At 40.6% G+C, this 21917-nt stretch overlaps 3 protein-coding genes across 13 annotated transcripts in view; 2 read left to right on the forward strand and 1 right to left on the reverse strand.

The window, feature by feature from the left end:
- LOC133849028 (inhibitory POU protein) overlaps window positions 1–14700 on the forward strand; it is a 42240-nt gene extending 27540 nt beyond the window's left edge. For 5 of the 11 annotated variants that reach the window (XM_062284841.1, XM_062284847.1, XM_062284842.1 and 2 more), the window contains 4 exons: window positions 10111–10498; window positions 11315–11546; window positions 12313–12476; window positions 12534–14700. In XM_062284841.1, the coding sequence (XP_062140825.1) occupies window positions 10111–10498; window positions 11315–11546; window positions 12313–12476; window positions 12534–12595 (846 nt within the window). In that variant the 3' untranslated portion in view covers window positions 12596–14700. Of the gene's footprint in view, window positions 1–10110; window positions 10499–11314; window positions 11547–12312 lie in introns of all 11 variants that reach the window. The other 6 variants (XM_062284850.1, XM_062284848.1, XM_062284851.1 and 3 more) reach the window with 4 other exon arrangements.
- Window positions 1852–3392, forward strand: LOC133849032 (serine/threonine-protein phosphatase alpha-3 isoform). Its single transcript, XM_062284855.1, has one exon. It carries the CDS (start codon window positions 2248–2250, stop codon window positions 3154–3156), a length of 909 nt encoding a protein of 302 aa, XP_062140839.1. The 5' UTR covers window positions 1852–2247; the 3' UTR covers window positions 3157–3392.
- Window positions 14701–16294: 1594 nt separating the features above from the next.
- On the reverse strand, window positions 16295–21869 carry LOC133847649 (probable ATP-dependent RNA helicase DDX46). Its single transcript, XM_062282822.1, is given in 7 exon segments — window positions 16295–17084; window positions 17086–17173; window positions 17176–17633; window positions 17697–18697; window positions 19870–21148; window positions 21212–21523; window positions 21593–21869. Coding segments are annotated over 7 exon segments (3741 nt in total). The 5' UTR covers window positions 21610–21869; the 3' UTR covers window positions 16295–16498.
- Window positions 21870–21917: the final 48 nt, after the last annotated feature.

Here is a 21917-nt window from a genome sequence, read left to right on the forward strand (position 1 = left end):
CAAAAAGTAAAAGTAAGTAAAGACACGTCCTGCGTGCGACATACGTCGCCGTTCGCCGTTCGCCTGCTTCCTTCGTCCTTCGTCCTTCGTTCATCGTTCTTTGTGCTGCGCTGTTGCGTTATAAAAATAAAATAAAATCTATTACGTGGCAAACCACCCCACATTTATGTGGCAATTTGTTGTTTCTTGATTGTGTGTGCAGCAGACATTCCCTCCCCTCTCTCTCTCTCTCTCTCCCCCCTCTTCGAGTGCAAAGTAGAGTAGAGTGTATCATTTTCTCATTTGACGGCGACCCCTTTTTGAATGGGGGGGCCAAAATGAACCAGCACTTCTCGCCTCTCACCTCTCGCACTTTGTCTCAATTCCCAACTGTCGTGCCCCGCACACACACATACACACACACACACACGCTTGCAATTTATGAAGATTTGTGGCAAGCGAGGGATGAGGTGGTACGACCCAAAAGCAGCGCAAGGCTGAACATCTGAACAACACTGAGCAGGGTTGCTCCGCCCAGCCAGTTAGACGCCCTAGTGCACTTGTTTTGATTTGTTTGGAATAATAACAGATGCTTACCGTACATATTATTCATTGTTCAAATTATTAACGCTTGACAATAAAAATTGTATTTAAACAGCTCTCGAAACGAACAAGCAAACATCGAGCCTTCCCAACCTTACCGACACAATACATAAATGTACATACATATATGTGTATGTATGTATGTATGCATGTATAGCCCATATAGGCCTGTGGGCGCATTGCTGGCAAATTGCAATTTGTGCAAATATTTATGTACATTGAAAATTACTCATTTGTGTAACACCAATTAATTTCAACAAACACTGAGGCGAGGCGAGCGACCAACCATCAATTTATAAGGTGGCTCCTTGTTGTTGTCCTTATTGTTATTGTTGCTCTTCTCTCTCTCCATCTCTCTCTCTCTCGCGCTCGCTCTCTTACTCTCTGGTTAAACAAATGGAAAATGAGGTCTTTTGTTTCCCAAAATAAACGATGTTTTGTTTGCGTTCTTTGGGGCCCAACCAAAGTTTGCCAAGTCTCTTGTGCAGGTGCTTTACACTACACTAGGCTGCAAGAGGGTCGCTCGATGCATATGTGAGAGTGTGTGTGTGTGTGAGTGTAGTTAGTTCATCCGACCCGCACTCCATCATTCCCCTTCAACGATGCATTTGAATTCGGTTCACAAATTGCCACTTCAACTTGCTGTTTACATTGCAATTTTTCAATGCCTCCCCCCAGCCCTGAAAACTGTGCAACCCTGCCACCAACTTCCGCTAACAAATTGCAGCTAATTAGACAAAAACTAAAGCACACCACAGTCACCAGAAGTCCACATAATGAGCTCCCACAACTTATTAACAGACTTAAAGGCAACACACAACTTTTCTCAAGTTTTGGAGAATATTTCAAATAGCACACAAAGAAAAGCTTGAGTGGTTTCTCAGCGTTTGCAGGTGGGAATTATGAGGACTCTATAAGCTCATTTCCAACTCAAAGTAGCCAAAGAGCATTTTAATAAATTCAAGTTTCATAAGCTTGTACTTTTAATTGAAGTTCTTAGGAAAATTCCATTTGCAGTCAGTTATTTTCTTTAATTTTTTTTTTAATACACCAATGATTATCCAAATACAACACGTTAATATATCTTAAGAACTTGAATAACAAAAGGTGAACTAAAACGGTAAATGTTTGAAAATATAAGGCATAACAAAAGTATTAATCAGATTGCCTTTAGATTTAACTCAAAGTTCGTGAGTAACTCAATGAAAGCAACCTTAATACAGTCGACTGTGCGTAAGTTTTCATTCAGTGTGTAACGAACAAAACAGATAGAAAAGGGTATAAACAAAAATCAATCGAAAGGAATTTTTGTCTGGATCCCCACAACGAAAACCAAAAAAAAAACCGAAAATAAATTCTAAATTTTTTCAAAAACAACTAAGAAATCAGTTCGGACAGCGATTGGCAGAGCAGGTTCCGGATCCGGTTAAACACAACGATAAATAGCGAAAAAGAAAAACAACAAGAGAAGATAAATATATATATTAGCAGACCTTGAAGAGAGTGAAAAGAATATAAGAAGAAGCAGAAGAAGCAGCAGAAGAAGCGACACCGATCGTGTTCGTGTCTCGCATTGTGGGTCCGCTCAAGATCGCTCCGACGGCGTCCCACACGATTGCCCTACAGACGCAGACCGGCAAGCCCGGCCAGAAGCCGACAGCCGAGATGGCCGAGGTGCTCAACCTGGACAGCATTATTGCCCGTCTGCTCGAGGTGCGCACCGCCCGACCGGGCAAGAATGTCCAGCTGAACGAATCGGAGATACGCGGACTTTGCCTCAAGTCCCGTGAGATATTTCTGGCCCAGCCAATACTCCTTGAGTTGGAGGCACCGCTCAAGATTTGCGGCGACATCCATGGCCAGTACTATGATCTGTTGCGGCTCTTTGAATACGGCGGTTATCCGCCGGAATCGAACTATCTCTTCCTGGGCGACTATGTGGACCGTGGCAAGCAATCGCTGGAGACCATCTGTCTGCTGCTCGCTTACAAAATCAAGTATTCGGAGAACTTCTTTTTGCTGCGCGGCAATCACGAGTGCGCCAGCATCAATCGCATCTATGGCTTCTATGACGAGTGCAAGCGTCGGTATAGCATCAAGCTCTGGAAGACGTTCACCGACTGCTTCAACTGTCTGCCTGTTGTTGCCATTGTCGACGAGAAGATCTTCTGCTGCCACGGCGGCTTGAGTCCCGATCTCACCTCGATGGAGCAGATCAAACGGATTATGCGTCCCACCGATGTGCCCGATCAGGGCCTGCTCTGTGATTTGCTGTGGTCCGATCCCGACAAGGACACCATCGGTTGGGGCGAGAATGATCGCGGCGTTAGCTTCACCTTTGGCGCCGAGGTGGTGGGCAAATTTCTGCAGAAGCACGATCTCGATCTGATTTGTCGTGCCCATCAGGTGGTCGAGGATGGTTATGAGTTCTTTGCCAAACGCCAGCTGGTCACACTTTTCTCGGCGCCCAACTATTGCGGCGAGTTCGACAATGCCGGCGCCATGATGTCCGTCGATGAGACCTTGATGTGCTCCTTCCAGATCCTGAAGCCCGTTGAGAAGCGCAAGAAGTAATCATGCCACATTGTTACACTATTCCATTCCATTATAAACTTCATCATCAACTGCCTCCGCAAATTGTTCAACATTGTGTTCCAACAATTATAGCGCGCATCAAGCGTATCAAGAGAATTGCAACAAATTAATTACACAACACAAATCACACGACTCCTTTCTTTTTTGTCAAGCAATCTTGTAACTTTGCTTTTCTATGATCGATTGTAGGAGATAAATGCATTTGCTAAAACCAACTTCAGACAAGCGCTTTTTATTGAGCAATGGAGACAATGGAAATATAAATCTGTGACATAATGTTTTTTTTTTATTCATCAAATAATAGATTTAAACAAATAATTCAAATAGTGGGCTTATGCTTAAGCCAGGAAATGAGTGTTGCGCTTTTTTTTCGCTTTTCGCGTGTGTGTTGTATTTAGTTTAGTTAAGTAATCGAGCATATAATCCCAAGATTGTTGTCTAGTTATCGCTCTACGCACGTGCTTAGCTTATTTTCATCATGCAAAATATATTTTTATTTCAAAACTTGGCAACATTGTCAGCATCTCTTTTTATCAAATAGGATTCTTTAAACTTTCAGGTAGAAAGAATAGATTACCTTATGAATATTTTAAGATTATAAACTATTGAATAATTTCAAAGATAGTTCAACGAAATGTAAATCTATCTATTTTTGTAGTAGATATTCTATAAGCTTTGCTTTTTGCGCTTAGCTTTCTATTGAAAATTAGGCAGCATTTCTCATTAATCGAATCCATTAAATTTGAAAATTGGGCCTATAAATATCAAAAAATTAAATAATGTTCAATATATAATATAATATAATATAATTACAAAAAATGTTTAAGCCTTTTTCTTGGCCAAAACCTAAAAACGGTATCATATTATTGATATGAAGTGGCTTAATGAATAATCTTTAAACAAATTATTCAATGCTGTTATTTGGATGATACTACAAACACTAAAAAAATAGTGTCTTTATTATTGAGATTAAGCAAATACTATATTTGCAAAATACTATTATTGCAAGTGTTTAGGCATTTGACCTTACTAAAAATAGGTCTTTTTATTATTGACTATAAAAATATAGTATAAATACTATGTAAAATACTATTATTTTAAAATGCTTAGGCATTTCACCTTAATAAATATTGATCTCTTTATAATTAATATAAAAACATACTATATAAAATGTTTAGGCATTTCAGCTAAATAAATATAGGTCTCTTAATTATTTAGTATAAAAATATACTATAAATACTTTTATTGTGGAATGCTTTGACATTTCATCTGACTGGAAATAGGTCTCTTTACTATTTAGTATACAAATATACTATAAATACTATGTAAAATACAATTATTGTGAAATTCTTAGGCATTTGATCTGACTAAAAATAGGTCTCTTTATTGTTTAGTATAAAACTATACTATATACTGTGTAAAATACTATTATTTCAGCTTAATAAATATATGTCTGTTTACTATGTATTTAGTATAAAAATATACTATAAAGACTATGTAAAATAAAATTATTGTGAAATTCTTAGGCATTTCATCTGACTAAAAATAGGTCTCTTTATTGTTTAGTATAAAACTATACTATATACTGTGTAAAATACTATTATTTCAGCTTAATAAATATATGTCTGTTTAAAATGTATTTAGTATAAAAATATACTATAAATACTATGCAAAATACAATTATTGTGAAATGCTTTGGCATTTCATCTGACTGGAAATAGGTCTCTTTATTATTTAGTATAAAAATACTATGTAAAATACAATCGTTGTGCAATGCTTTGGCATTTTGCCTTACTAAAGATGACAGCAGTAGCAGCATCTCTGACCCAGTCGCAGGACAAACTGATATTATCAGCTGTCTGTTTGTCTGTCTGAGGCGGGCGCCACAACAAATTAACAAAATGCTAAAAAATTAATGCACATCAACAAAGCGAACACGAGACGACGAAGCAACCAAACAAAACAAAACAAAAGCAAAAACACTAGCACAAATAAAAATAAGAGTACAAAAAATGCGAAAAGCACATAATAATAAAAAACAAAGAGATAGAGAGCCAGGAAAAGCAAATGAAAATGCCGGCAATGGCGCCAAAAACGCTTTATTATGCCAAAAGCGAGTAATAACAAATATAAAACCAGGAAAAAAAAGAACAGATAAGCAAAAAAAAAAAAAAAACAACGCGGGCGACAACAACAAATTATATTATATGTAATGAGGTCATTTGCGCGTAAACAATCAGACAGACAGACGACACGAGTCGAGTGAACGTGCGAGCGAGAGAGTAGAGGCGCGTGGGGGCCGTGAGTTAGAGCAAGAGCGATACACATTCACATGTTTATCAACAAACTGGCAAATAAATAAATTATGTTGGCAAAGTTTTTAATAAATGATGAAGCGGCGCGAGCAAGAAGAAAAAGTGCTATACAAAAAAAAAGCAAAAAAAAACCAAAACGAAACACACACACTGCGAAATGCAAAGCTGAAAACAAAAGCAAAATGGCGGCTGACTGAACGAAACTCGCAAACCCAAGCAGAGCAAAGTGCTGTGGACGGGGGCAGCTGGGGAGTGGGAGAGTGGGAGAGCGTGCCAACGAGAGAGAGTGTGAGAGAGCATCAGCAGCGACAGCGCGTGTGCTCATGTGTATGTGAAGTGCAGCACATTTCGTTTAGGCCTCCGCCAGGCATTTGTTGTGTCCTTTTTTTTGTGCCATTGCCAAAATGCATTTGATTTGCCTTTTTGATAATGCATTTCGCACACACACACACACATACAGACACATAAATAGGGTAGGGCAGTTGGACGGACAGAGAGATAAACGCCACACCCACGTGCAAAAGCATGTCATCTCGCTCTGGCGCACACGATGGGGCCATTGTCGCTTGTTTGTCATCATCACAACCATTGTGCATCGCAGCTTTGCTCTTTGTTCGTTCGCCTTTGTGTTGTGTGTTGGTGTCGTGTCGATGCTGCTGCTCTAGCTCTGCTGGGCTTCAGTGGCGCCATCTAACGCTCAAAGTCTTGCCTCCTGTATTTATTGTGTTGTATAATTTTATTAATTACAAATTATGCGCTTAATGAAATGGGCCAGCGCACTGGCCTCAACGACAAGGAGCTGCTCTTGCTGCTGTGCTGCGCTGCGTCGCAGTCGACGTTGACGTTAACGTTGACAGCATAGAGCAAACAAGCAAACAGCAAACGATGCCGCATCGGCTGCTTTCGTGGGCACTGCCCAAATGAATTTTGCATAAGCCTCAGCCAACCACAATGCAGCAGCAGCAGCAGCAGCAGCAGCGATAGCGACAGCGACAGCGGCAGCAGCAGCAGTCGCTGCTGTCACAGCCGCAGTCAGAAGTCGCAGCCCGGACGCTGCTGTCCCAAAGACCCAAGAGCCACAGGCCAAACGCAGCTTGCTCTCATGCTCTCTCGGCGCAGGGTGGTTGCGCAGTGTCCACGACAGAGACAGCAACAGCAGCAGCCGGCTGCCGTGCAGCGGGTGCGAGCGAGAGGCAGTTAGCCAGAGCGCCAAGGGTGCAAACCAATAACAGTCAGACTAATTTTGGGATTGGTTTATAATTGAAGAGTTTGCCATTGTGTTTGCTCCGACAGCAGCAGCAGCAACAACAACAATAACAACAACATCACACAGACAGTGGCCACCTCTTGTAGTTTTTATACTATAGACCGAAATGTTTCCCCCCCCTCCACTACTCTCCACTCTTTACTCGCCACTCTCCACTCACACTCTCGCTCTCTCGCTCTTGCTCTCATCCTTTTGCTGGCTCTCTGTTATGTACTGTGCGCTGGTCACACACTGCGGCGACGACGACGACGACGACGGCGACGTCTTATTGTTTTTCGTAGGCCTCCCCCCATGCGCCTTCTTATCATTTTAGAGTTTTACATAATTGGCACAGCACGCAGCACAAAGCTGCAGCTCAGTCACGTACAAACACACTTCCATGCGATACATATAAATATGTATATTGTATATGTACATATCTATGCATGTATATATATACATCTATATATATATATATATATATATATATATGTGTGTGTATGTGACCACGTTTTCTGTCCATTTCTAAGCGTCGTCATCGTCGTCGCATGAGGGGGCGTGGTATGTTTTGTACATACACACACACACACACACACACACACACACAGTCATACGCATAGATATGCTAGTTTTTCGGGCTGCGGCACATTCAAAAAGATAAATAAATATGAGTGCGCCCCACCCACAAGCAAAGTCAAAAGCAGGTTGGCAGCCCTGGCTATTGGCGTTTTCTTCTCTTCTCCTCGTTGTTGCTGTTGTTGTTGTTGCATACTTTTCAGCTGTAATCAGTTTAAATGCTTAACAAAGCAACACAAGCCAAATGACCGCCGCTGCTTAGGCGTAGATTCGTCGGAGGGGGGAGGGAAGGAAGGGACGCCAAAGAACACAATTCAATGCGAGAGCGAGAGCGAGAGAGCGCTTGCAGCAGTGCTATGCTGACATGCGACATTGCGAGCGCAAGAGTGAGAGGCAAATAGCGTGAGAGCCAAAGCAGCAATGGCTGACTCCACCCCACCCACCGCTCAGGCCCCACTCTGCTGCTGCTTTTTAGTTGCTATTCATATTTGTTTTAATAATTGAACAATTCTATAAATGTTTGATGCATAGACAAAAGAGTTGTGTGCCAAGCGAGTGTCCATGTGCCGCTCTCTCTCTCTCTCTCTCTGTCTCTCTTTTTGTTATGTGACTGTGTATGTGTGTGTGTGTCTCATGCAGCTAAGACCCTTTCAAAGTTGCCTACTCACACATGTATGTCTAGCTAAGCGTCTGTATGTCTGTGTGTGTGTGTGTCTTTCGTTCAATTAAAGCAACATGACACAAAAGATTTCGTAACAAGTGCTTGGCCTCCCATCTCCCTCTCCATTTCTCTTTCTTACCACTCACCCCCCTCTTCCCTCTTTCGGGGCACCGTTATCAAGTCGCTTCCAAAGTTGCGCCAGTTTCTCAACTTGAGTTTCGCTCAAGTTTCAAGACTTTTGTAGTTGTTGTTGTTGTTTTTGTTGTTGTTGCTGCTGTTGCTGTTGGTGCTTTATACATAGTAAAGGGTTTATGCAGCCCCAAACTTGGAGAAATGGACTTTAATTAGGAACATTGTTTGTCGCTCGTTCATCGCTCGTTCTTCGTTATTCGCATTTCTCGCCACTCACTTTGATATTCAACTTTAAATGCAATTTTTATGTTAGATGATAAAACACTGAATTATTCAGGCATCTCGGCTAAGCCATTTAATTGAATGGGCCATAAGCTACACTACATAACATAGTATCGATAATCGCACTCGTTGAGCTCATCTATATAATTCATATTCAGCGTTTTATGCGACCTTGCGAGTTCATCTGAATCTATAATGCGTATTAATTCTGACACGATACTGCCACTGAATTTAAGTTCACTTCGGTCATGATATGTTCTGTAATTTTCGGTGTTATATACATATATACATATATATATACACATATATGCATATATATATTCTTGATCAGCATCAATAGAGAAGTCGATTTAAAGCTTTGAAAACTTTGTGCAGCTGAATTTAAATTCACTTCGGTCATGATGTGATATGTAATGTTCGGTATTATTTTATGGTTATCTTTATTTATGTAACTTATCTTGTGCCTATCACATATTGTACATATATATTCTTGATCAACATCAATAGTCGAGTCGATTAAAAGTTGGAAAGCTTTGTGACACGAATTTCAATTCACTTCGGTCATGTTATGTTTTGTAATGTTCGGTAATATGCCTTTAAATTTATGTAACTTTCTTTATACCTACCTTTTATTCTATATACATATACTATTGATCAGCATCAATAGTGGGGTCGATTACTGCATTTATTAAGCAGATGAAATTTAATTTCAATTTTAGTAATCCAAAGCGAATTTCAAAAAAAAAACTTAAGTACTTCCTAATGAAATTGTGTAAAATTTAGCAGAACCAAGCATACTCCTATAATAATTTAATTATATATCAAAAGAAGATATTTATTGAACAATTTATCATTGAAAATTAACACAATCTAGTATATTAAAATGAAGTAGTTATATTATCAATCAGAAATGAAAAGATTACAAAAGCCTTATGCACAGGGTATCAAGAAGTCGAGATCTCTCGCCTTGAGCGTTCTTACCTGTTAATCATAACATAGATCTACAGCTAAATGATGACAGCAAAATACATTTAATTAGCAAACATTGTGTATCCTATGCATTTTTAATAATACGTTGCAACCTTGAAGCAATGTCGACTAATTTATGGCTTTACTTTATGATTTAAGACTTTTTGAGGTGGATTCAGTAATAATCGACCTATCAATAATAAACAACTTTAAATAAAATCCTGTAAGGTATCACTTAACTCAAAATATGGTAAAATCTATAGTATTTCAATTAATGATTATTAGAGCATAGCATAACCGGAATTAAAAAAAACGACAATTTGTTTTTGTTGACAATTTTGAGAAATTATTGCCTCATTATTGTCATAAAAAGTATTAAATATATATCATTTTATATATATTATACACTATCTCCACAATCAAAGGAACGATGCAGCAACCATTTTGCATAAGTTCAAGTGGCGCCATCTAATGTTCATGTGCCGCTTGGTATTGTGAGAGTGAAGTGGAAAAGCTTTATTCATATTTTTATACGTATAAGATATTGTGGTTGTTGCTTTTAATAAATGAATGAATAGAGTATAGTGAAAACATAAAAACAAAATCAAATTAATTCAAAGATGTAATATTATTGAGCTTGTGTGTGTGTTGAAAACGTCAATAATTGTATTGCACCAGAAATACTTGACCACATTTCTGTTTTTTACCCTCCAAACCAAAAAAACAAAAACGAAAACACAAAATAAATACAGATGCACCATTCAATGGATCAACTGGACATGCTAGATCCGACGGGCTCGATGACAACGTTAGCGCCCATCTCGGAATCGCCATTAACGCCCACACACCAACACCTGCACGGTTCCTATCACAGTATGAATCACATGATGAGCCATCACCATCCGGGCACGTTAAGTGGCCACACGGCGGGTAAATATCAGTTCAACCAGCAGCAACCACATCCCAACCACTGTGCTGATTACCAAGCATTTAATGCAGGGCACCATGGGCATTCAGCGGTACATCATCCTGTCATCACGGCGGCTGTCGCAGCCGCTGGCCTGCATCCCGACACCGACACAGATCCGCGAGAGCTGGAAGCGTTTGCGGAACGCTTCAAGCAGCGTCGCATCAAGCTTGGTAAGCATCTGATCTAACAGATTACAGATCGAAGAATAGCTCTGAAATCAATCTTCAATTTAATTCATATGTTAGTCATGGCATTAACACTACCATGCTCAATTTTTATTCAGAGTGAATCAAAAGTAAATTCCTTAACTTTCCATTTTGTTGACAAAAGTCACATTCACTATAAGACGCCTCGAATTTTAAATCAAATATCTTTGAACTATCAATTAGGTTTAATTTATTTTGTTATCGATTATTTCCAAATTTTAAATTTAGTTTAAATAATACAAATCACAAAGTAATATCATTAAATTGCTCTTATAAATATCAACTAAAATGATTATTAATATTTTGGATAATTCAGTCTGAATAATTTATTGTGATTTTGTGTTATTAAAGGCATTTGATACATTCCTTGATTTTTTTCAAATTTCTATGTTCATAAATTCGCAATTATTATTTAGTGTCTCTAGTTTCAAGTTTCCAAGTTTAAAGTTGCTGTCTCTAGTTTCAAGTTCCTAATTAGTTTTAGCATTAAATCAAGTTCAATATTATAAAACCATATTCTAAATTGTCTCGATTTCCTGTTGTCAAGTAATGCATAATCTTCATTAGTAAGATAGAGTTGCTTTTGCATTATACAGAAATGTTTTGACACATCATATTAGGATCGTAATCTTCCCATGATCTATGTCGATTCGCAGTGAAATGAATCGCATTATATATTGACACATCATCTTAGGATTGCAATCTTTTCGGTTCCCATTGAATCGCCAAAGAATCACCAAGGATAGCCCATCATTTGACATTCGACTTCGCCTCTTGCAGGTGTCACGCAAGCCGATGTGGGCAAGGCCCTGGCCAATCTCAAGTTACCTGGCGTCGGTGCACTGTCGCAGAGCACAATCTGTAGATTCGAGAGCCTGACGCTGTCGCACAACAACATGATCGCACTGAAGCCCATTCTGCAGGCGTGGCTGGAGGAGGCCGAGGCGCAGGCGAAAAACAAACGACGGGATCCCGATGCGCCCAGCGTGCTGCCGGCGGGCGAAAAGAAAAGGTAGAAAGTGTTTTGATTACAGCGGTAATCCAACAACCAACCAACCAACCAACCAACCAACAACCAAACCAAACCAACCACGACTACTGCCAACTTTCCCCCAGACTCCCCAAAGCACCACAAACCTCAATCCTCAGTCCCATAACCTGCATAATTCTCCAACAGCGACTCCAACCCGTCAATTGGCAGAGTGTTAATTTGGCTACATAGCAAATAAATAAAAAACAAAAGAGAGAAAAGAAATTTACAAAAAAACAAGTAAGAAAACAAGAAGTCGAGTGTGCTCGACTGTGAGATACCCGTTACCCATTTCTACAGAACGAAAAGATGATCAAAGTAATCAAAGCAGCGAAGCAACTTCTAAGTTTATTATCCGATCGTAATGAAATTTTTAGAATATGATATATGATTGTGATTATGATTTATGATTAACAATATTCTTATTTTCATTTGATTTGCAATTGAATTATCAACTTTTAGAATAAAAAGAATTGTCCTCTAATTTTGTGGCAAAGTTTTTGTAATCTCAAAGATCGAACTTGTTGACTTTTAAGTACTTCTACTGAAAGGGTAGCGGGTATGAATATATAGACAAATGCGAAATTCTAGTCCTCCGGCTGAAACCCACCAATAAAGAACCATGAACCATGAACCATGAACCATGAACCAGAACTAGAACCACAACCAGTACAAAACCAGAACAGACCAAAACATCGCAACGTTAGGGCCCATTTCTAAAGTAATCTATATCGAGTCTTTTTTCAAGAAAAAGGACTTCCATTGCGGCACCTGAAAAGCGTTCCCTGGAAGCCTATTTCGCCGTCCAGCCGAGACCGTCGGGTGAGAAAATCGCTGCCATAGCCGAAAAGCTGGATTTGAAGAAAAACGTGGTACGCGTCTGGTTCTGCAATCAACGCCAAAAACAAAAACGTATGAAATTTGCCGCACAACAACACTGACAATCAAATAATACAGCCACACAATTAGGTATAGTTAGTAGTGTAACACCATCAATGACTGGACACGGTTCGGCGGGATTCGGATACTGATAGTCATTTATGACGGCAGCGACAGCGACAGCAACAGAAGCAGCAGCAACAGCAGCAGCAGCGGTGGCAACAGCAACTACAACTATAACAGCAGCAACATCATCAGCAGCAACAGCAACAGCAGCGGAAGCGATAGCGACAGCGACAGCGACAGCAGCAACATCTTCAGCATCATCTTCTTCTTCTTCTACTTCTTCTTCTTCCACTTCTTCTCTACCCATTATGGGCGACTATTATCTTTAGTGATTCGATTCGGATTCGGATTGGGATTCGGATTAGCATTAGGATTCGATTCAATTGGATGATGTTTGGCCGGCAACAACTACAACCACAATAACAACAACAACAACCACAGCAACAACATCAACAACAGCTACAACAATCTCACTCTACTTCTCATTTTACAGTCTGGGCAGCCCACAAACATAACTACACTTACACACACACACACACACACACACACACACACACACACACACACACACAGACACTCGAAACACACACATGATAAAAGCTATAACAAAATCATATAAAAAAAAAAATAAGCAAAAAAAACAAAAAAAAAAGATAAAACAAAAAAAAAACATGAAGAAGAACTACAAGAATTTTTTAGGAACGAATAATGAAACAATGGACCAACATATCAAATGCAATAATTTATTCAATTGTATAGGAGAAAAAGGTGGGTAACAAAAATAATAAAATACACATTAATGCAAATATGCAAAAATTACAAGTCAGCAGGATAGAATCCAATGCAATATGAATACACTACATCGATTGTAATGCACTAAAGCTTTCACATTAAACACTTGCAATTTATTCATTTCGAGTCAGTGGACAGTGGGCAGTGAGCAGTGGGGGGCGTGATGAAAATTCGAAAACCAAGTTTAGCTGTATATAAGCTGTAAGTAAGAAAAATTTCATAGCTCTAGCTGTTCTAGTCCCTGAGATTTAGCTGCTTGAACCAACGGACGGACAGACAGACAGACGAATTTCGCAATAAATCCCTCGTTCTCTTTCGGGGATCAATTTTGATCCTGTCGCTGAGGATTTACTAGCATTGAACTATCTCTGAGCCTAACACTTAAGTTATTTGTGTCCTTTGATGTTGCCATACTAATCATCAATTTTGCAATTCACTTTTTTTATTTTTCAGATTTTAAAATTAAAAAAAAAACATACGAAAAAAACACTTTAAAATGACGAATAAAACGAATGGCACAAAAAGCCGAATAGATTCACAAACACATTAACACACACACACACACACACACAGAGCCACATCAACACCAACACAAACAGAGAGAAAAGCGACCAGAAAAACTCCATGAAATTGCTTCAAGTGATCCGATAATAAGAATTGCGCTCTTTAAAAAAAAAAGAAAAGAAACTATAACTAAGCTAAACTGGGTAAACTAACTAAATACACACACACACTCAAACACAAACAGATACTTGAGAGTTATATTAGCCTCTGTATATGTAAATATATTCTAGAGTTTGATTCGATTGTAAATACCGCAGCGATCTCTTAAAAAAAAACCCAAAAAAAAAACAACACTTATAGCGATGAACACGGTTTTTGGTAGCTTCAAAAGACAAAAGCAACAATAACAACAAATTGAAGAACATCAGTAGATGCAATAGTTAAAAGTTTAGCTCAACCCTCCGCCTGATCCAACTGAACCAGCTCCCGAACCAGAACCAGAACCAGAACCAGTAACCCGAACCGGATCCAATCCCAGCGGAACCTCACCCAGCAGGAAATGTTTTGATGCTTCCTTCAGTGCGTTATAGTGCTTAGTTTTGTTTATGTTTTGTATCCAGTTAGCGACATACTTAACCTTAGCACACATACACATACACATCACACACACACACACACACACACTCAAGCAGGAGAACAACAAACAAGAACAACAACAAGCTAAAGCGAGTAATTTTTTTTCCTAATTATAAGTAAACTAATGCGAAAAATGTTAGCAGCAACTGAGGAAATTGCAACGAATTTAAACTGTTGCCAAACTAAACTAACGAAAACAACATAAAAAATGCAAATGCAAATGCGAATGCAACAAAAAACAAAAAAAAAATAACGAAAACACACACACAAAAAGAAAAACAACCCCCAATTGATTAATAACTAAAACTAACTATAATATTACATATAAATATATATATTAAATTATAAAGAATTTTAATAAATATATTATATAAACATTTTTTTTTGTTTTTTTTTTAATTTAGCACATTTCATAGTTCTAACTAGACTTGTACATATGCAAAATGATTAAAAATATATATATAATCTATATATAGATACATATATATATATATATATATATATATATATACATATATATATATATGGATTATCTATACAGATGCGTGTGAATGATTTTGAATGTGTAGCAGCCATAAAGAATCGCAAAAAAGAAAACATGCGCAAAATTCAATAATAATTTTAAAGTAAATAGTTTTGTATCAAATAAAAAACAAAAAAAAGAATACAAAAAAACCAAAAAAAAATATATATAATTATATTGCCGACAAATTAGTGCATAAACAAACCAGACAATTTTTTTCAAGCGCATAATAATAATTATAATAATACGAGTAAATGCAAAAAAAAAGAAAACACAAAACGCAAATAATTGATAAAAAAAAAAATGAAGAAAATCAAGCTCATAACTACATTTAAATTTAATTTTAGTAGTTTCTAGACACAAAATATTGTAGCATGAAAATCAATTGATAAGCGCAACGGGCGATAAGTAAATAAAATGCAGCTAAATAAGCTAAAACTCAAATATACAAAAAAATGCAAAAAAAAAAAAAATTAAAACGAAAACAAACAACAACAAAAAAACAAACATTTTAATTTTGTACAGCATACGTGAAAGATCTTTGAGAAATAAAATGAATAAATTTCAATGCCAGCTCAGGATTTTTGAAACCAGGTCGCGCCATGCTTATCGATTGCAACTATCGATAGTATATAAAACCATGTTTATCTGATGTAGTTATCGATAGTATATAACACAGCCTTTATCTATTGCAACTATCGATAGTATATAAAACCATGTTTATCGGATGTAGCTATCGATAGTATATAACACAGAGTTTATCGATTGCAACTAACAATAGTATATAAAACCACGTTTACCGAATGTAATTATCGATATTAGATAACACCGAGTCTACGTATTGAAACTATAGTAGTATAAAACCACGTTTATGTAGTTATCGATCGTATATAACTGAATTATATATATTGCGTTAATCGGATGAAGCTATCGGTAGTAGATCGAACATTTCAAACAACGCTCATTTGCCAGGGGAATAAATATCATTTATTTATCCTCGTCTCTTACGTACTTAAACAACTGACATTAGTTATGCACAAATATCAAAAATGTCTTGTTTGCAAAAAGGAAATCATATTTTACTGACGTATGCATCTTATGTACATATGTATGTATGTTTGTAAGTCATTTTTTAATTTTCTTTTTTGTTAATGGAACAGTAAAATATTGCTTAAAAAGTTAGGGGATTGCAGTTGTAGTTGTATAAAAAACATTTAGAGTTAACTATTTGGTATGGGATTTGAGCCAAGTTAATTTAGCATACAATTGCAAAGAAGAAAATGCAAAAGAATATAGATGCCAGGTGGAAAGTGAGACAGAGAGAAAAGGATTATTTAGTTAAAAGTTGAATCATTTAAAAAATGATTTATTTTAATATCGGATACAGGTGTTATTTTTTTTTATCTTCGTTTGTGTCTGACAACCAAATTTCCAATATTGTGTTAACTTCGGCTATACAACAGCATTACTATACTACAGTATCTGAGTGGAGGGGGGGAGGAGAAAGAGAAAGAGGAGGCAGCGTCTGCTTGGTTTAAACCACCTTGTAGCGCCCCTTGTTAAAGACGTGATGTGCCGAACTGAGCTTCAGCAGCTCCTCCTTAATGAGACGCGTTATCTCACGCTTGGCCTTCTGCACAGCCAATTCACTGCAACTCTCGATGGCCAGATACAGTTTACGCTCGCCCTCGGGCGGATTCTTGCCCTGAGGCACATAGGTGCCGCGCACCGTGAGGCCAGCTTCGGAGTACTCGGAGATTTGGGCGAGCGCCTCCTTGGAGGTGACCTTCCAGCGTGCCTGCTGTGGGAAATCGTTTATCTCGAGCTCCTCCTCGTATTTGGTAAACGAATTGCTGTTGCTGCCCATCAACGCGGCGAGACTCTCCTCATCCTCCTTCGGCTGATAGTTGAGCTTGTTGTTCAGCTTTGCCGCCAGCTGCTCGACCACTGTGCGTGCCGTGAGCATCGGTTGTGCGGCCGTCGCACCCGGTTGACCCTTCATAATTGACTCATTGGCCGCCTGGGTGACCTTTGTGTCCAGATTGCGACTGCTGCTAATCTTGGAGGCCAAACGCTTGGCCAGTTCCAGTTTGTCCGAGCCCATGCCAGCGGCAGCAACCAGCTGCTGTTGCTGCTGCTGTTGTTGCTGCTGTTGCTGCAGCTGTTGTTGCTGCTGTTGCTGTTGCTGCTGTTGTTGCTGCTGCTGAGCCAACGCCAGCGACGCGGGCGTCGTCGCATTCATGGCATTGGCAACAGCATTAACGGTAGCCAAGGCGTTGTTGCCACTCAGCGAGGTGTCCTTGACGGTGCGCTTGGCGGCAAAGATTTGCTCGATCTGCTGATCAATGTCCTGCTCGATGTCCTCCTCATCATCGGAGTCAGCCAGACCCAATGCGGCCTTCTGCAGTTTTTTGCTCTCCTTCACAGCATTGAACTCCTGCTCATCGAACTTGAATCCCTTGCCACTGAAGCCGCCGCCCGTGTGCACCGTTTTGCCCTCAGCCTCCTGCGCGGTCTTGTAATCGGTCCACAGAGTCTGCAGCTCGGCGGGCACCGGTGTGCCGGACAAGTCGAGAGCGCGTATCACGTCGCCGGCATAGCGCGACTGCTCGGGTGTAATGAAGGTGAAGGCGCTACCCTTGTTGCCAGCACGTCCAGTGCGTCCGCATCTGCAAAAGCAAGGTGAGAGTTGAGTGAAATAGTTAATGGAAAATGTGTGGGATGTCAGTTACCTGTGCACATAGTCCTCGTAGTGGTTGGGCACATCGTAGTTGACAACCAGTATGAGATCCTTGACATCGAGGCCACGCGCCGCCACCGAGGTAGCAATTAGCAGACGCACTTTGCCCGACTTGAAGTCAATGATGGTCGAGTCGCGATCAAACTGATCGATGCCACCGTGCAAACTCATGCACGGATACGATGCCTTCATGAGGTCACGCAGCAGTATGTCGGCGTTCTCCTGCTTGTCCACGAACACAATAATGCTGCCCGTCTCCTGGTAGATGCCCAGCAGCTCGAGCAGCTTGAAGAACTTCGCCTCGTCATTGAGTATGACAACATTCTGTTCGACATCCTTGCACACCACCGACCGGCCGCCGACAATCACCTCGACGGGCTTCTTAAGTATGCGACGCGCCAGCGCCTCCATTTGACGTGGAAATGTGGCACTGAACATGACCGTCTGTCGATCGGGACGCACGTTGTCAATGATGCGCATCACCTGCGGCTCGAAGCCCATGTCAAACATGCGATCGGCCTCGTCGAGCACCACGTAGGTGACACGTCGCAGATTTGTCACACGTCCCGAATTGGCAGCCAGCATATCGATCATACGCCCCGGTGTGCAGACAATTATCTCAGCGCCACGCTTGAGCTCGGCAATCTGCTCGGAGATGCCAGTGCCGCCATAGACGCACACCGGACGCAGTCCCAGAGAGCGACTGAACTTGCGTATGTCCTTGCCAATTTGCATGCAAAGCTCGCGCGTGGGCGCCATTATGATGGCGATGGCGCCGTCGCCATCATCCAGCGTCGGCTGATCCAGAATGTGCCTAAACATTGGTAAAATGAATGCCAACGTCTTGCCACTGCCAGTTTTAGCAATACCTATCAGATCGCGCCCAGACATGATCGCCGGTATCGCCTGACACTGAATCGGCGTTGGCTTCTCGAAGCCCACTTTGCGCAGCACGTCCATCTCCTTCTTGCTGACGCCGCACTGCGCCCACGTCTGTAATGGCATTTCAATTGTATGGCATTAGTATTGTAATTGATTAATCCCTACAGCTTACTCTACACTACATCAGTTTAGCTGGCAATTAAGATTGAAAAGAACTTCAAGACTTCAAAAGTACATTAATTATAATTTTCAATAAGTGGGAATACTATGATGAGCTGCAGGTATATTTCCTGTCACTGTCATTAAGTAGAGTCAGAGAAGCATATAAAGCTCATTAAAGCTTGATCTACAACTTCATGTTGCCACAAAGCACGAAGGGCATTAAAGCTTACTCTACATTTCAGCAGTTTAGCTGTCAAAAAGATAAAGTGAACGACTTCAAAAGTACATAAGTTGTTAATGTACTCTAAACATATAAATACGATTATGAGCTGAAGATATATTTCTTGTGACTTTCATTAAATAGAATCATTGAGCTTACACAGCGCATCAAATCTTCATCTACAGCTTCAGCTTCTACTACATCGAAAAATGTAGTAAAATATATTATTTAGCAAGATTGCACTTCAAAGTTAATTAACAGTTGTTAGAAAAACATTAAAAATTAAATTTGCTGTCACTTTCAATAAGTACCATCGCTTAATCTGAATATTGAGCTGCAAATCTGCGATATTGAATATCACATGAAAGCTTCCACTATACTAGTTTATCTGGTGGAAGGAAGGATTAACTAAAGAGCACACAGAATACTTTAGGTCTTGAACTTCTTCAGGGGTTATATGTATTTTAGAAAGTTCATTAAAGTTGGCTGGACAGCTTCAAATCAAACGAAGCTTAAACTCTTGATTACTTTTCAGAAAGTTGATAGCCAAAAGTTTGCCAAGCAAATATTAAACGAGCAGATGTTAGCTTAATTTTAAGAAATTGCAGAGAATGTCATAATGAAAGTTACTGCCATGGCTTTTGCAATCAAGATGATCAAATATCGAATGTTATGGTAAGTCAAGAAATGAAAGCACTAGCAATAATCAACAACCAATGAAAGAAATGAAAGCACTAGCAGTAATCAACAACCAATGAACTTACAACTAAATGGACTTAAAAGCACTTCTGATGAAATCAACTTTGTTACTTAAACTGAATGAACCTAAAAGCACTTCTAATGAAATCAAATGACTTTTGCTATGTGACATGCTGGCGCTTAATACTCTGTAACTGTATACCTTGATGGGCTTGGGGCAGCCCTTGCCCTTAACCTGGACTCCCTCCAGTTCGGTGCGATATTTTTCCACATCGGCACTTGTCATGCGCGCCAACTCCGGCACTTCCACATAGAAATTCTTGCGAAATGGAGCGTAACGCACTGAGGAATGATCGATTTTGGCGAGCTCTTTGCGATGCTTCATGGCCAGATTGACGGCCGTGTCGCGAATGTCCTCCAGCTCATCCTCACTGGAGTATTCCAGACTATCCATATTCTGTTCAATCAGTTCGCCCTTCTTCACGGCCGTCGACTTCTTCTTGGCCACTCCCGTCAAGATGACAACGCCTTGTGCTTTGGCTGGATTCACAAAGTTATTGACGCGACGCATCTCCTTGTTGACCTCTTGCATATATGCATCCAATGGATCGACATCATCATCCTCAGCCTCCGCAGCTGCCGCGGTTTCTTCCTCTGTTTCCATCGCTGTCGCCGTTGATTCATTATCCTGTTCAGCGACTGCGTTTACCTCAGCAGCTGGCTCAGCTTCTACCTCCATTGTTTGCTTGACGGGCTCAGGCGACTCCTCTTTGAGTTCTGGGTCCGACTTCACAGCTGCCACTGTTGTTGTTGCTGTGGCTGTAACCGTGGCTGTTGTTGCAGGTGACGTCAAAACCATGCCCAGCACTTTGGTGAAAGTGGGACGCTTGAGGGGCGAGAACTTCGATTCAACCATGTCGTCATCGAAACGTTTGCGTATGCTGTGGAATTTGGAGGGCGGTGAATCGGGCTCCTCCTTTTTTCCAGCGTCTAAGTCGATAATTGGAGCGGGATTACTGTCATCCTCCTCGGACTCGTCCTCCAAACTCCATTTCTTGGCGGATTTCGTCACTGCTGCGGCCACCGACACCTTGGTATCCTTCTTGCCTGCCTCCTGTTCACGCTGCTTTCGCTCAGCTCGCCAACGCTCGATACGCTCTCGCCGTTTGATCATCTCCTGTTCAAGACGACGTTGCTGCTCCTCTTTGTCGATTTCCTCCTCCTCGTCGTCAGAGGAGCTGCTCGATGAGCCCACTGGGATGACAACTGGTTGTGCGGGTAGCTGACGTCGAGTCTCTAGCTCCCGCTGCCGCTCCCGGTCACGTTCCTTGTCCCGTTCGCGCTCCCGTTCCCGTTCACGCTCCTTATCACGCTCCCGCTGTCGTTCGCGCTCCCTGTCCCTGTCCTTGTCCCGTTCCCGCTCTCTCTCCCTTTCCCGCTCACGATCCTTCTCCTTGTCGCGTTCCCGATCCGTTTGACGCCTGAAAATAAGAGTGAGTTTAGAAGGTATATTGTATGTAGGTGCAAAGACAATGTGTAGCTACTTTTCTTTGTCGTAGTCCTTGGATCTGGAACGCTTGCGACGCTTCTCTTCGCGCCTCGAGGAGCCCAAGGCTCGATCATTGTCTTTGGACGGTTCCTTCCGTTTGCGTTCGTCACGCATGCTGCGAGAGCTGCTGCTGCCAATGCTGGCGCCGTTTCTCGACGATGACGACGACGACGTCAACTTGCCGCCTCCTCCTCCGCCATTGTCATAATCTCCGCGTGCGCTGCGACTTTCGTAATGCTTGTCGCGCTCTCGTTCCCGCTCCCTTTCTCTGTCCCTGTCGCGCTCTCGCTCTCGATCACGGTCACGCCTGTTACAGACAATTGGAATATTATTTATTTAATAACCACATAAGACACACACACACACACAGACTCACCCAGAACTTTTGGACATGGCCAACTGCAACCAACCAACGACAACAACAACAAATCACACACTCGTTATCGCTGCAGCCCGCAAAATGCCGGCGGCTCTTTTTTAATTCAAATATTTCCGTAACTCAATTATTTGGTAAGTCTCTGAAGCGCTCTTGAAATTGTCAACTTTTTGTCAGTACTTTACTTATAACTAACAATGTTGTGCTTGTGTCTTCATTAAAAAAAAATGTTGCGTTAAATACGGCACAAAAATTGTAATCGTTTGCCCCAACAGGGCTGCAAAAACAAAACGAGACAGGGTGGCACCACTCTACACAGCATAGT

Source organism: Drosophila sulfurigaster, chromosome X (assembly GCF_023558435.1).
Source record: "Drosophila sulfurigaster albostrigata strain 15112-1811.04 chromosome X, ASM2355843v2, whole genome shotgun sequence".
Lineage (NCBI taxonomy): Eukaryota > Metazoa > Arthropoda > Insecta > Diptera > Drosophilidae > Drosophila > Drosophila sulfurigaster.